At 41.6% G+C, this 15,268-nt stretch overlaps 1 protein-coding gene and 1 long non-coding RNA gene across 2 annotated transcripts in view; both read left to right on the plus strand.

The window, feature by feature from the left end:
• LOC122934476 overlaps window positions 1-15,268 on the plus strand; it is a 249,714-nt gene that overhangs the window by 113,650 nt on the left and 120,796 nt on the right. The gene's annotated exons all lie outside the window — the stretch shown is intronic.
• On the plus strand, window positions 10,473-13,801 carry P2RY1 (purinergic receptor P2Y1). The gene is made up of 2 exons (XM_044289960.1): window positions 10,473-10,695; window positions 11,125-13,801. The coding sequence occupies exon 2, from the start codon at window positions 11,186-11,188 to the stop codon at window positions 12,269-12,271; it is 1,086 nt and encodes a 361-aa protein (XP_044145895.1). The 5' UTR covers window positions 10,473-10,695; window positions 11,125-11,185; the 3' UTR covers window positions 12,272-13,801.

A 15,268-nucleotide genomic window follows, 5' to 3' on the forward strand; every position in this document is an offset into this window, starting at 1 on the left:
TGCCTTCAGTGTGAATCTACAATTTTCATAGTCATGAAAATAAAGAAAACTCTTTGAATGAGAAGGTATGTCCAAACTTTTGGTCTGTACTGTATATACATAGACAGATAAATAAAGGACTGCAAGAGGGGAGGGGAGAGAATTATACAGTCAAGTCCATAAATATTGTGACATCAACACAATTCTTAAATTTTGGCTCTATACACCACTACAATGGATTTGAAATAAAACGAACAAGATGTGCTTTAACTGCAGACTGTAAGCTTTAATTTGAGGGTATTTACATACAAATCAGGTTATCAGTGTAGGAATTACAACAGTTTGCATATGTGCCTCCCACTTGTTAAGGGACCAAAAGTAATGGGACATAATAATCATAAATCAAACTTTCACTTTTTAATACTTAGTTGCAAATCCTTTGCATTCTATTATAGCCTGAAGTCTGGAATGCATAGACATCACCAGACGCTGGGTTTCATCCCTGGTGATGGTCTGCCAGGTCTCTACTGAAACTGTCTTTAGTTCCTGCTTGTTCTTGGGGCATTTTCCTTTCAGTTTTGTCTTCAGCAAGTGAAATGCATGCTCAATCGGATGGATTCAGGTTAGGTGATTGACTTGGCCATTGCATAACATTCCACTTCTTTCCCTTAAAAAACTCTTTGGTTGTTTTTGCAGTATGCTTTGGGTCATTGTCCATCTGTACTGTGAAGCGCTGTCCAATGAGTTCTGAAGCATTTGGCAGAATATGAGCAGATAATATTGCCCAAAACAGTTCAGAATTCATCCTACTGCTTTTGTCAGCAGTCACATCATCAATAAATACAAAGTATTTATAATGTATATCAATAAAAAGTATCTTGGGAATGGAGCCTCGGATCAACCAAAGAAAAACAGTGTTTTAATCAGGGGAATCCAGAGGTTGCTGGTGACAAATTCCCTTTAAGTTCAGTTTAGCACATATAGGTCTGGGTGTTGGAGGCAGTAAAACTGTTTCCAAAATGTCAAATCATAAGAGCTGTCTGAAATCAGAATAAAGCCAAATTCACAATAGATGTTTTTGTGCTTAAAAAATCATTAATAATTGCTTAGGAAAACACTTGCAATTTTTCTGAAATTGTACTTGTTTTTATGGCATTTTCGATACATGCATTTTTGAAAGAATTTGAAGATCCTATTGAAATGTATGGATAATATGCCATAAAAAATGCCATATCAAGATCATGCTACATTTGAAAACTCTAGATGCCAAGATACTTTGGTGGAGATTTATTAATAAAGTAGTTGCCCGAGCAAAGGCAGACTGAGAACTTAAAGTGTCTCTGGGGAAAATAAAAAATAAAACCAGCCCATGTTGTAGGTGAGTCAACTAGATGCCAAGATACTTTGGTGGAGATTTATTAATAAAGTAGTTGCCCGTGCAAAGGCAGACTGAGAACTTAAAGTGGCTCTGGGGAAAATAAAAAATAAAACCAGCCCATGTTGTAGGTGAGTCAAAATGACAGGAGGCAGGGCAACACAAGTGACAAGTAGGCAGGGCGAACATAAGTGGGTGGAGCCAGCAATACCGTTGTGCAGCACAAAATACTGCCCCAGGAAAATTAAATACCACAGAACAGTATTCTACGCTGCACTATCACCATACCCTGGACGTTGACATAGTTGAATTCAGCAGTGCACTTGACTGCTGGCCTGGTGAATAAATACCCGATACTCTTACCATTAATTAATGTAATTAATGAAGCTTCCATGAGGAGGGCTTGGATGGCCCTCCTGGAAATGTCCCTGTAGGATCTATGGCTAGTCTGCCTCTGTGCCCATGGCAAACAATTGGCTTGCTGCTTTCTTTTTTCAAAGGGTCTCTAAAGATAGATGGTTGCCATGGATGAGTAAGCTACATCCTTTGCACTAGATCTGATACGGTATATATCCCCCTCTCCCATTGTGTATATATTCATATGTTCCTGTACACTGACAGCACACATCTAGCTGCAGTCTTTTTTGGTTGTGAAACTCCCTCCTCTAAATGCACCTAAATACTGTGTGACTCGGGCCTAAGACAATTTTCATTTATTCGGGGTCACACCATTGTAGATGTTGCAGTGGTGCCATTTATATTTTAGGCTTTTAGTGACAAGACATGGCTTGCACAGGGAGACTGTTTATACAGTACCTGTGCCCTCCAGTGCTTGTGTACAGGATGCTGCAACCACGCAATTATCATTACAAATGACACATCCCCCGTCCTCACCATCAGAGCTGAGCTCATTCTCTGAAGGTGTAAAAAACCTGTAAAAGATAAAAGTCATTAGCATAACACAGGAAGAACCAGAAATGATCAAGACTCCTGAAGTGTTTATATACTGAAGGCCGCAAGAAAGTAATACTTTTAGGTGCAAGTTCTTCATTTCTTCCCTATTACTTATGAATCAGAGTAAGTTCACTCTGTGACTGCTCCATAAACCTGAAGGGGTTTGAGAAAAATGTATGCACATGGTGTAGAAACACCCCCATTTAGAGAATACCCTCATATGTGCAATCTGTTATCTGTTGCAGTTTTACAACTGCCTAAATGTATTTAAAGAGGTTCTCTGGGCTATAGATATCGACTACCTAACCTCCTGATAGGTCATCAATATCAACTTGATGGTATCCAACCCCACATGTTTCAGGCTGCACCGGTGCCAGAAATTATATAGTGTATGAGCTACAGTCAGACAGCTTCATACCCTATTCAAGTGAAAGGGAGCTGAGCTTCAGTATGCTGGTGCTGGAAATGACACACCATATGGAGCCTTGTGCTTCTATCCAGTACACCGCTGAAACTCAACATGTCTGATCCTCTTGTTCTTGTGGAGGTAAGCCACCGCATGAGGTGCTTAGCAGTGACTCGCACTCCTCTATCCATTTAGAACACATGCACTTTTGGCTGAGCAGAGGGGCACATTTATTAAGACCAGAGTTTTAGCTACCGGTTTTAATAAAGCCCCACAGCTGGCGGTAGAGATGAGCGAATCAAAATTGACGAAGTGGAATTCGATCCGAATTTCAGGAAAAATTTGATTTGCACCGAATCCGAATTTCCTCGCGCTTCATGGTAACGAATCACATTTTTTCCTAAAATGGCTGCTGCACGTGTTAGAACATGGAGCAAGGAACTCTGGGAACGAGGGATCACCCACAATGCCATGGATGCAGCCAATCAGCAGACAGCCAGCGTTGTGATGTCAAAGCCATCTTGGATTCAGCCATTTTGCAGTGTACTTAGTGCAGCTCTAGGGACAGTGGTAGAAAATACTTTCTAACTTTTATTTTGCTGTATAGAAGTTCAAGGAAAGGATAGGGAGTAATCGGAGAAAAAAATAATATAAGACCCTGTCTTATTTTCAGGGAAACACGGTATTAGTGGCAAATATATATATATATATATATATATATATATATATACTATTTGACATTAAGCGCTGCAGTTATATGTTATAAAGCCTTTTGTGGCGTGTATTAGTGGTAAAAAAGGCCTTATTAGCCATTGTGTGGTGAAGTGAGAAAATTACAGACTTTTTTGAGGTGTTTTAATTTTTTTAATAGTGGCAGCTCATGCGTGACACCTGCCGTTTGCTCAAGCCCTTTAAGGATGCCACATTATTTGTCAGTGGCCAGGACTACAGGATGGTCAACGTCATTCCACTGCATCATGTCCTGGAACAGATGATGGTAAATCTGGCTGGTCAGGGGACTGGAGACATGGCGCCTAGATCTCATGGCCACATGAGCCCTCTGGTAGCTGAACTATAGGAGGAGGAGGACATTGGAGCACAAGCTATGTGTAGAGAAATTTTTCTACAGAGGTGACAAGAGAGTAGGAGCAGGAGCAGCCAGATGAGCTACAGGGCGATGAGGAAGACGAGGCAGAGGACCCAGACGCACTGTGGCAGTATGCATTGGAGATGGAGGCACGGAGTCCCTCTGAGTCACTTGTACAAATAGCCCTATGCATGCTCGCTTGCTTGTGTAGTGACAGACGAATTGTCAGCATGTGGCAGAGGGATGACTTCTGGCTCTCCACCTTGTTGGACCCTTGCTACCGGTCCAAAATGGGGGCCTTTTTTACACCTGCTGAGTGGGAGGACAAACTGAACTACTATAGAGACATCTTATGTAGTCAGTTGGCCACTGCCTTTCTGCACCATCGTCCATGCTCACACAGGTCTTACCGGGGGGCCCTCTGTGCGCACGTTCCTCTGCCATGGCTGCTGTGGCAGGGTGGGGTGGCAGGAGCAGTACTAGCTCCATCAGCAGCAGCCTAGAGCCGCTGATGAGCAGTATTCTTCACCTGCATAGTGAAGAAATTACTCACCAGCAGCTAGACATAGCGCAGAACCTGAACCAGCAGGTCGTGGCATACTTGGAGTGCACTCTGCCAGCCGCCATTGAATATCCGCTGGACCACTGGGCAGCCAAACTAGATTTGTGGCCACAACTTGCTGAGTTTGCCCTGGAAAAGCTGCCAGTAGTGTGGCATCAGAGCGGGTGTTTAGTGTGGTTGGTGCCATAGTTACCCCAAGAAGAACTCATGGACGCATGGATTATCCAGGATTTCCACCCACCAATGCCTGATGCATCAGACTAGATATTCCATGGTGCCACACCAACACTTTGACAAAATAGAACGGTTTCTTCGGGCTACCTGTCTCAGCTACTATTCTGATGCTGCCACCTGCCTGATGCCACAAATCGGATGCCAAGTGCTCCTTCTTTCACTTAACATCTTCACTGGTACTGGTATTGCCACCCATCTCCCCACTCTGTCACCGAGTCACTTTTTGGTCTTATGATGCTGCTGCTGCTGCCATCTCCACACTATGCCACCTTCACACTCTGTGGTCTCCTGATGCTGCTGCCACCTCCACACTGTCATTGTGCCACCCTGTGGCTTGCTGCTGCTGCCATCTCATCTCCACCCTCTGTCATTGTGCCAGTCTGTAGCTTCCTCCTGATGCTGCCGCCACCTCCACATTGTCATTGTGCCACTCTGTGGCCCCCTCCTGATGCTGCTGCCGCCACCTCCATACTCTGTCATTGTGCCACTCTGTTGTAAGAAATTCTTAAATATAAATATATATGTTAAATATATACTATATATATAATGCACCCTCTTATTGGGTCTGATTCAAGGTTGGATACAATAAATGAGACACAATAGTAAACATATAAAAAAGATATATTGTATAGTGTGAGAAATTTATATTACATTATTATTTTTGATGAGCATGGAGATACAGTGAAACAAAAAGAAATACATATTACATAGAGAGACCTATACACACATAACAATAATTACAATTACTTCACCAATCCAAGATGACAAAACGTATACAACAGACAACTCTTTAAACCTTATAGTACATATTTACCACACATGGCCTTTTTAGGTCTGTCCACCAGTCTCCTCTCCTGTCCACTTTCAAGTTTTTCCCATCCTCCTCCAGATTCCTCATATACCCCAAAGCATTGATATTTTATTCCTTGAAAGCTCTTAATCCCCATTCTTTTTAATGCCCCATATCAGTTATCTGAGAGTCTGTGGGAGTGCCCAGAAACTGCATCTCGATAAACTAGTTATTTTAGCAGTTTATGACACTTCTCCACTATTGACACATTTTGGGTGCCTTTTGTTCTCTGCCAATCAGCATATGTAAAAGACACAGGATCCTACAAGGCCTATATCTCTGAGAATCATAGTAAGACCAAAGGAGTTAGATACATACTAATGCATACAGTCACCTACACGTCTCTGATTCACACAATTAAATCCCTCATAATCTATAAAATATAATGCAACATAATGAATATATTTCCAAAACCTGTATTTCTTACACTGTGGCCTCCGAATGCTGCCACCTCCAGACTCTGTCATTGGACCACTCTGTGGTCTCCTCATGCTGCTTCCACCTCACCACTATGTCATATGGCCACTCTGTGGACTTCTCATTGCTGTTCCCACCCTCCCTTCTTCATGACTGGGCCACTATTTTGCCTTTCGGCCTGGCTGACATCATCATTTATTTGATCCTTCTTCTGATCTGTCAGAAGGAAGGAAAAATGAGATGCACAACAGATCCTGTCTATGTAACAGCTGTAAGGTCCCTATTTTGCATCAGATTGATTTGGTAGCCAAAAGCAGGAGTGGGTACGAAACATAGAAGACATGCAAATATTCCATTCACGTGTCATCTCTGTTTTAAGTGAAGGCAGATGCTCCACAGACAGGATCCGTTTTTTTGGGGTTATTGTTCTGACGGATCAGAGGAAGGGCAAAATAATCTGGGACGTCAACACAAACTTACTGCTGACAGCCTCTCCACTCTGTCGGGGGGGGGGGGGGCTCTACTTGTATAAGTGTTTAATAAAGCAGGTTCTCTTGACATCTACGTGGAATCAGCTGGCGACGGTGTAAAAGGAGTGCACTTCTTCTTGACGCTAACATCGACCTGTAAGGTTGAGTTTATACTTGAGTTACTTGGTCAGTTATGGCCCCGTTATTGCCCAAATAAGTGAAGTGTGCAGTGATTCTAAGAACGACACCTGTCATCTGCATATCATACGGACTCACAGTATTATTTCACTGCCACAGAAGACTCCCTATGAGTGTCACTGCAAGCCACAGTGTTCTACACAACTATAAAAGGCTCTCTGCAGCCAGGAAATAGCTTTTTAATGTGATTGGCCACAAATAAATTCTGATCGAACCAAATCTTTTAAAAAAAATTGTCGAACTGGCCGAATAAAATTTTTCAGAAATTCGCTCATTTCTATCTGGCGGTGGATCTGCCAAAGTCATGAAGAGGTGCAGACCTCTCCATAACTTTGGTGCATCCAGCACCACTTCTAAATGTAATACAGCTTCCTTGCTGTCTTAGGCCTCATGCACACGACAGTATTTTTTCACGGTCCGCAAAACGGGGTTCCGTTGTTCCGTGATCTGTTTCCGTTTTTGTTTCCGTGTGTCTTTCTTGATTTTTGGAGGATCACCAGACATGAAGGAAAGTGAAAAAAAAATCTAAGTCAAGTTTGCCTTGCAAATGATAGAAAGAAAAAAAACGGACACGGATCACGGACGCGGATGACAATCTTGTGTGCATCCGTGTTTTTTCACGAACCCATTGACTTGAATGGGTCTGCGAAGCATTGTCCCTGAAACCCTGAAAAAAATAGGACTGGAAACACCGATCACGGACACGGAAGACAAACGGTGCATTTTCCGATTTTTCCACGGAACCATTGAAAGTCAATGGGTCCGCAGAAAATCACGGAAAACGGAACAACGGCCACGGAACACAACAACGGTCGTGTGCATGAGGCCTTACATTTAGACCATTTTCTATGCCTGAAACAGGCGTAGAAAATGTTAAATGAGACTGTTAAACCTGCTGTGAGAGGGGAAAAGTCGCAGATGGTGCAACTAACCGTTGCATCGGCATCTGCGCCTGAAATACGCCTAATACAGACGTATTTCAGTATAATAAATGACCCCCAAAGTGTGCATTTGTATGGAGGGATTGGGAGAGAGGGCAGATATCAGCATTTGTCTATGAGCTATCTGTAATGTACGACCAGCACCAGTTAATTTTACACATAATAAATCAATTCAATCTCACTGTCAATTATAGAATAATAATTTAAAGCGGTTCTCACTTTTTCAACAAACTCCTAGGGCTCTTGCATTCTATCGCATTATTTCCCTCTTCTAGGTTTGAGTTGCAGAAACCTATGATATGGATCCCATGTTAGGGCTCGTTCACACGACCGTGGGTCCTGTGCTGTACAGGGGCACCTTCCGTGGGGCAGGCGCATGGGGATCGCAGACCCATTCACTTGAATGGGTCTGTGATCCCTCTGTCCTGCAAAAAGATAGAGCATGTTCTATCTTTTAGCGGTGCAGAGGAACGGAACCCCAGAAAGCACTCCGTAGTGCTTCCACAGTGTTCCATTCCGCAACTCCGGATTTGCAGACCTACTAAAATGAAAGGGTCCGCATCCGTGATGCGGAATGACAATGGAAGGGTTTATGCACACAACCCCTTAGGGCTCATGCACACGACCATGCCTTTTTTGTGGTCCGCAAATTGCAGGAATATGGCTGCCCTGGTATTTATGCTGGGATTTGGCCAGACAAATTTTGCTGCACTCAGTTTTTGTCCGGCCAAATCCTGGCAAAAGTAAATGCCTGTGTGTGAAAGCAGCCTAATACAATAACTAATTGAGACGTAGCATTACATAGGGGTACAGCAGGGCCTCACAGACTAAGGGGTCATGCACACAAACGTTTTTTGCGTTCCGTATACGGACCATATTTTGATTCTATATACGGTCCGTATATGGAACCATTCATTTCAATGGTTCCTCAACAAAAAAAACTGAATCTACTCTGTGTGCATTACATTTCTGCATTTCCGTTTTTCCGTTCCGTTGAAGGATAGAACATGTTCTATTATTGCCCTCAAATCACGTTCCGTGGCTCCACTCAAGTCAATGGGTCAGCAAATTAAATGGAACACATACGGAAAAGCATCCATATATCTTCCGCATCCATTACGTTTTTGCGGAACCATCTATTGAAAATTTTAATTAATGTATACTAATGTATACTAATGTAATTAATGTATACTGTATATGCCATACGGAAAAAAACAGAACAGAAAAATGGAACAGAAACTGAAACACAACGGAAACAAAAAACGGAACAATGGATCCACGAAAAACAGACCGCAAAACACAGAAAAAGCCATATGGTCGTGTGAAAGAGGCCTTAGGGCTCATGCACATGATAGTATTTTGCGTTCCATATAAAGACCGTATTTTGATTCCGTATACGGTCTGTATACGGAACCATTAATTTCGAAGGATCCGCAAAACATGCGGACAGCACTGTGTGCTGTCCGCATCCGTTGCTCCGTTCTGTGACCCCACAAAAATTATGAGATATGTCCTATTCTTGTCCGTTTTGTGGACAAGAATAGGCATCTCTATAATGGACCTCCTGTTCCATTCCGCAAATTGCGGAAAACACACGGGCGGTATCTGTTTTTTGCAGGTCCGCAATTTGTGGACCGTCGTGTGCATGAGCCCTACAGAGATTTTTCTTCCCAAGAAGCAATGCTTCTCTGGCTATATGCACACGACCGTGCCATTTTTTGCAGTCTGTAAACCGCAGAACCGGAAAAAAAAAGAAGCCGCCCGTGTGCCTTCCGCAATTTGCGGAACAGAACGGGCGACCCATTGTAGAAATGCCGATTCTTGTTTGCAAAACGGACAAGAATAGAACATGTTATTTATTTATTTTTTTGCGGGCCCACGGAATGGAGCAACGGATGCGGACAGCAAACGGAGTGCTGTTTGCATCTTTTGCGGCCCCATTGAAGTGAATGGGTCTGCATCCGAGCCTCAAAAACTGCGGCTCGGATGCGGACCAAAACAACGAGCCAGGATACCATAGTCCCATAGTACAAGCATGTAGGGACTATGTGCCTTATGCATGTGGTTCTGTTACATGCATAAGATACATACAGCAGCATGTCTGTTGGAAAGACGCAATTTCGAAAATGTAGATAGATCTATGATTAGCTTTGCACGATTGCCCACGTAGGATCTCTGTCCTAACGTCTTGATTACTGTTGGAGTGGTCTCATTAGACAGAACTTATAGAAATCAATGCAAGCACCTTGAATGGGAGCATACTAGAAATTTCAAACATACGCAGTGCTCATTCATTTATATATTCCTGGATCAACAGATTGCTGACTATCGCCTCTATCCGGCAAGCGAGTGCAATGTAGTCAAGGCGAGCTGGAAGAATGGAAGGAGAAATAACTTTCTAATATCATTAGGGAGGTTAATGGCAGGAGAATCCGGACATCACACTGCAGGTGTATAGATCAGGCACTACACACGTGAGGTTAATGCACTGAGAGCATTGCCAGGCATTGGAGTGAGATGGACATCGCCGTCTTTATTAAGTGCCCTTCTTGGAGACCTTCGTCTTCCCAGCATCGTTCATGCAGATATTATTTTGGCTCCATCCTGTGCTTGCATTGTCACTTGTGGCTCTGCAATTCCTGGTGACGGTTGTGTGCTTTGCTACAGATCTGTTCGGGTGCCACAAGTCTTTCATATTGATAGCAACTTGCTGCTGTCCTCACCATAGTTACACGAACACTCTTCTAATCTGCATAAGTCTGATCAGACACCGAATACAACTGATTTCCCTTTCTCTGCTGGCAGGAATACCTTCTTTCCTTCACTACGGTTGTCAAAAAGGATCATAGGAGAGGCAAGCTGAGAATAATGCAAGCCTGTGGGAACTACTTCTTATCAGAATGCATGTTGTTTTAGAGGGATGAGCTGGGAGACCACGCCTGCTGCTGCCTGTGACAAGTTAGTAAGGAGGTTGAAGTGTGCTCCCACCCACCATCCTTCTCTGCCTCCCTCCCCTTCTCACTGTGTCTCTCTCATTCTCTGGAGAAGTAGTGCTGCACACTTTCTCTGTGTGTGAAGGAATCAATGTGGAAAGGCAGACTCTTGTCCTGTACGTCAAAGGCAATGCAACTTTTTGCACACTCTCTCCTGCGGTTTATGCGTTCCTGAGATGACAGCGGCAGCGTTTTTTGATTGCAAAGATCAGAGGGACAACGCTGTGAGGTAGGCATGGCTTGTAAAAGAATACCAGTTGTACACACCCGTGCACTGCAAGTGGGTGGAAGTTTCGCAGATTGTGTCCTTTGCACTTCCTTCCATGTTAATGAGATGACCCAACGTAACTTTCGTTGCTTGCCACTTGGTTGCAGCTAGTCTTAGTCTGTTGTCATTTGGTATTCTGTCCTGACATCTGGTCGCTAGAGATGAGAAAATCGATTTATGCCAGGTTGGGGATTGACAGGGAATTAGGCTGATTTTGCCTTCTAGAGATTTTCGTAGATTTGCTCATCTCTACTGGTCACAAAGGGGGCATAAACTGGAAGTTTTGCTGATGGTATAGCTGTGCATTGTAATCCAGCCATTCTCAGCTCCAGTCTTTACCTGATTGCTAATGTAGTAACTGCTTCCTCCTCCTTACCTTTTTCCTTTTAGATGATTGCAGCCACCAACCTCGTTGTTTTCCACTCCCTGCCTGTTTTGACTTGAAAAGACCATGACAGAAGTCTTTCTATCAGCTCTTTTGAATGTTACTCAAAGCACTTTGCTGGCAAGTGGCTCATCTACTGGGAATGTCACAAAATGCTCTTTGACAAAGACAGGCTTTCAATTCTATTACCTCCCTGCTGTGTATATAGTGGTCTGTATCACAGGATTTATTGGTAACAGTGTGGCAATATGGATGTTCATTTTTCACATGAAACCATGGAGCAGTATCTCCGTCTACATGTTCAATTTGGCACTTGCAGATTTTTTATATGTCCTTTCCCTTCCTGCTCTCATTTTTTACTATTTCAATAAAACTGATTGGATTTTTGGGGATGCCATGTGCAAACTACAAAGGTTTATATTTCATGTGAACCTATATGGAAGCATTCTGTTCCTGACTTGTATCAGTGTCCACAGATACACAGGGGTAGTGCATCCACTCAAATCACTTGGGAGGCTAAAGAAGAAAAATTCCATCTACATCAGTGCTCTCGTCTGGTTCATTGTTATCGCTGGTATCTCTCCCATCCTATTTTTCTCTGGTACTGCAATGAGGAAAAATAAAACCATTACATGTTTTGACACATCTTCTGATGATTACTTACGAAGCTACTTCATATACAGCATGTGCACCACTGTCTTTGGCTTCTGCATCCCCTTTTTACTAATTCTCGGATGTTATGGATTAATCGTTAGAGCTTTGATCTATAAAGATATGAACAATGCTCCCCTGAGAAAAAAATCTATTTATCTGGTCATCATTGTCTTGACTGTCTTTGCGTGTTCTTATCTTCCCTTCCATGTTATGAAGAATCTCAATTTGAGAGCTAGGCTGGATTTCCAGTCTCCCGAAATGTGCTCTTTCAACGACAGAGTATATGCCACCTATCAAGTGACTAGAGGTCTTGCTAGCCTCAATAGCTGCGTGGATCCCATCCTATATTTCTTGGCAGGAGACACCTTTCGGCGGAAGCTGTCAAGGGCAACTAGGAAAGCATCCAGAAGAAGTGAAGCAAACGTGCAATCAAAGAGTGAAGAGATGACTCTCAACATCTTATCGGAGTACAAGCAGAACGGAGACACAAGCTTGTGAAGACTAGAATTGGATTGCTCCAGACACCTAACTGTTAGCACTATGGGGATGCATCATCTAAGATTGTGGCTGTTTCTTCCGTGTAATGATTTGACGGGTAAAAGTCAATTGAAATTATGATAAGGAAGGGATAGAACTAATTATCCTAAAGAAAGCAGAAAGTTCTAAGGCATCTTGATGGACATTTGCATTCCCACCACTGTCTGAGGAACAAAAGGGGTGTTTTCCCTCTAGGATAATTTTATCTCCACAAGCTTAACATTATAAATGTATTCTTTTCCAAATTATTCCAGATTTTACTGTGAATAAGTTTTAACTACTGCTAACACGGTGAAGGAATGTATCTCAAAAAAGTTGTAATGTGCTGATATTTAAAAAAAAAAGTATTAATAATAAGGTGACTATATATTTTTTTGTGTACCTGCTTTCTTTGAAGTAATGGACATTTGAGATTATTATTTTACTGGAGAGACATTTGATTTGAAAAAAGAAAAAAAAATATATTGTTGCAATATAAATGTACTTGGAGGAAGCCACCTCAATTTGAAAGCTTAGCTAGAGATGTATACTCAATACTACTGCCCTTCTGTCATTTAGCTATGTCTGATATAAGCAAGAAAGAAAAGCAAGCAAAATGGGGTGACCGTTATCCATCTAAATTTCAATAGATCCATCAAGGAGATTATGGTTCAGAAAGAGGTTACTGGGGTGATGGTCAAAAAGAGGTTATGTCCTTGGTCATATCAGTAGAGTGTAGAGGAAGCACTTGAGTACATGACAACTGGATTACCGCTCTTTAGAAGAGTGTCAATTGTCTTGACAGTTTAATTGCACAAAGTGGACTATTTAAAAAAAAAAAAAAAAGCATTTCAAAATGTTAACAATGTTAAAGAAATTCTAGAATTTGGATTCCTAATTCACAAGGGCTTATTGTGGAAAAGGTCAATACTACCTTCGCTAGGCACTATACTACAATATCTGAGGTGTACGTGGAAGACTATGAGAAACATGATATGCTGTATGAGATTAGTTTTTATAGTTTTAGGCTAGGCTAGACTGTATGCCCTCTGGAAGTGAGGCTGTATATACCCTTGACCTCCAGAAGAAGAGCTACCCTGGTACCACCAACTACTGAGAAACACAATATATCTAGATTGCCAGGAATGGTTCTCAATTCTGGGCATCAAGACCTTATTATTTTTTTTATATATTTTTTTTATTTAGTGCTCAGCAACTAACAGTACAATAATGTTCTTGAAATGTGGCATGATGTACTTCTATATCATGTCAATAGATGATATGAAGGGATAAATGTGATTTCTATGTTAAACGTACTGTGTATGTTTGGAATATAGTACTGTATGTGTTTAATGCTTACGTGAAAAATGTTTTATTTTTGTACCATTATCTGTAATTTAATATAGTTCAGTAAATCTGTTTTTACCTGTGATTAACAGTGCCATTTAATTGATTTGCCTATGGAGACAGTGTTACTTGACATTAAAGCCTCTCTCAGGTTTTGTAGTCTAATTACTAAACGTCTTTGACTTTCACAATAAAAAGGGTATTCATTTCCTTATGGCGCTGTGATGTTTGCATGCAGTATATGTGTACAGCATGGTAGTAGTTCATAGATACTAAACAGCACAAAAAACAGCAACTTTTGACCCCAAGTGTGTCTGGTGTTGTACTCGGCCATTTCAATCTCAAAGAGACCTAATAAAACTATAAAATATGTTCTGCTGTTTTTATATTCTTAACCACAAAGAGTTTACTAGCTGTAGAATGAGCAGACTAAGGATGGATAACCTATGCCATAGAACCTGTATATACTAATACGAGAATATGAGAGCTGTCAGGCAAGCTTAGTGGTTTCACACGTCTTCAAGGATGGAAAACTAGTCACTGTCTATTTCTATTTGTAGAAAGTGCCTAAATGTGCATGAAGGGAAAAGGTTCATAGGTTTCACTTCACACCAGGAGATGGGCTCCTATGCAAATGCAGCTTTAATCTCTGGGCCATTGCTTTTTCCCATGCACACAGCATATGGTAGAAGAAAGGTTCCACTCATGACCCTTGATTACAGTACATGCTTTTGATAGAAGTTTTCAAGACAAAATGCTATGCAAATTCATCTCCATCGCCGCTGTGCTATTATAGCATGACATCCATCTAACCTACATTAATGTGTTTTCCATACACAGCGTAAACAAGTGTACACTACTCTGATTGAATGGTAATATGCATTACAATACAGAAAATAATGCATTTAAATATGCAACATATGCACAAAGCATGTTACGTTTTCATTAACGTTACTGTTTGTCTGGAAGTCAATTGACAACATTGCTCCTTATTCAGATTTTGTTACAACAGGATTGGTTTTACTGTATCGTAAATTGGCTTCTTTATTTTTTTTTTTTAGATTGACCTCTTCAGTTAGAAGCAATTTAGCCATATTGTAAAATTTTGCATTTGGTTAATACTGTTGGTGTAATTATTTGGTGTCATTAACATAATATGCAGTATATGTGTACAGCATGGTAGTAGTTCATAGATACTAAACAGCACAAAAAACAGCAACTTTTGACCCCAAGTGTGTCTGGTGTTGTACTCGGCCATTTCAATCTCAAAGAGACCTAATAAAACTATAAAATATGTTCTGCTGTTTTTATATTCTTAACCACAAAGAGTTTACTAGCTGTAGAATGAGCAGACTAAGGATGGATAACCTATGCCATAGAACCTGTATATACTAATACGAGAATATGAGAGCTGTCAGGCAAGCTTAGTGGTTTCACACGTCTTCAAGGATGGAAAACTAGTCACTGTCTATTTCTATTTGTAGAAAGTGCCTAAATGTGCATGAAGGGAAAAGGTTCATAGGTTTCACTTCACACCAGGAGATGGGCTCCTATGCAAATGCAGCTTTAATCTCTGGGCCATTGCTTTTTCCCATGCACACAGCATATGGTAGAAGAAAGGTTCCACTCATG

This window comes from Bufo gargarizans, chromosome 4, assembly GCF_014858855.1.
Source record: "Bufo gargarizans isolate SCDJY-AF-19 chromosome 4, ASM1485885v1, whole genome shotgun sequence".
Classification (NCBI taxonomy): Eukaryota; Metazoa; Chordata; class Amphibia; order Anura; family Bufonidae; genus Bufo; species Bufo gargarizans.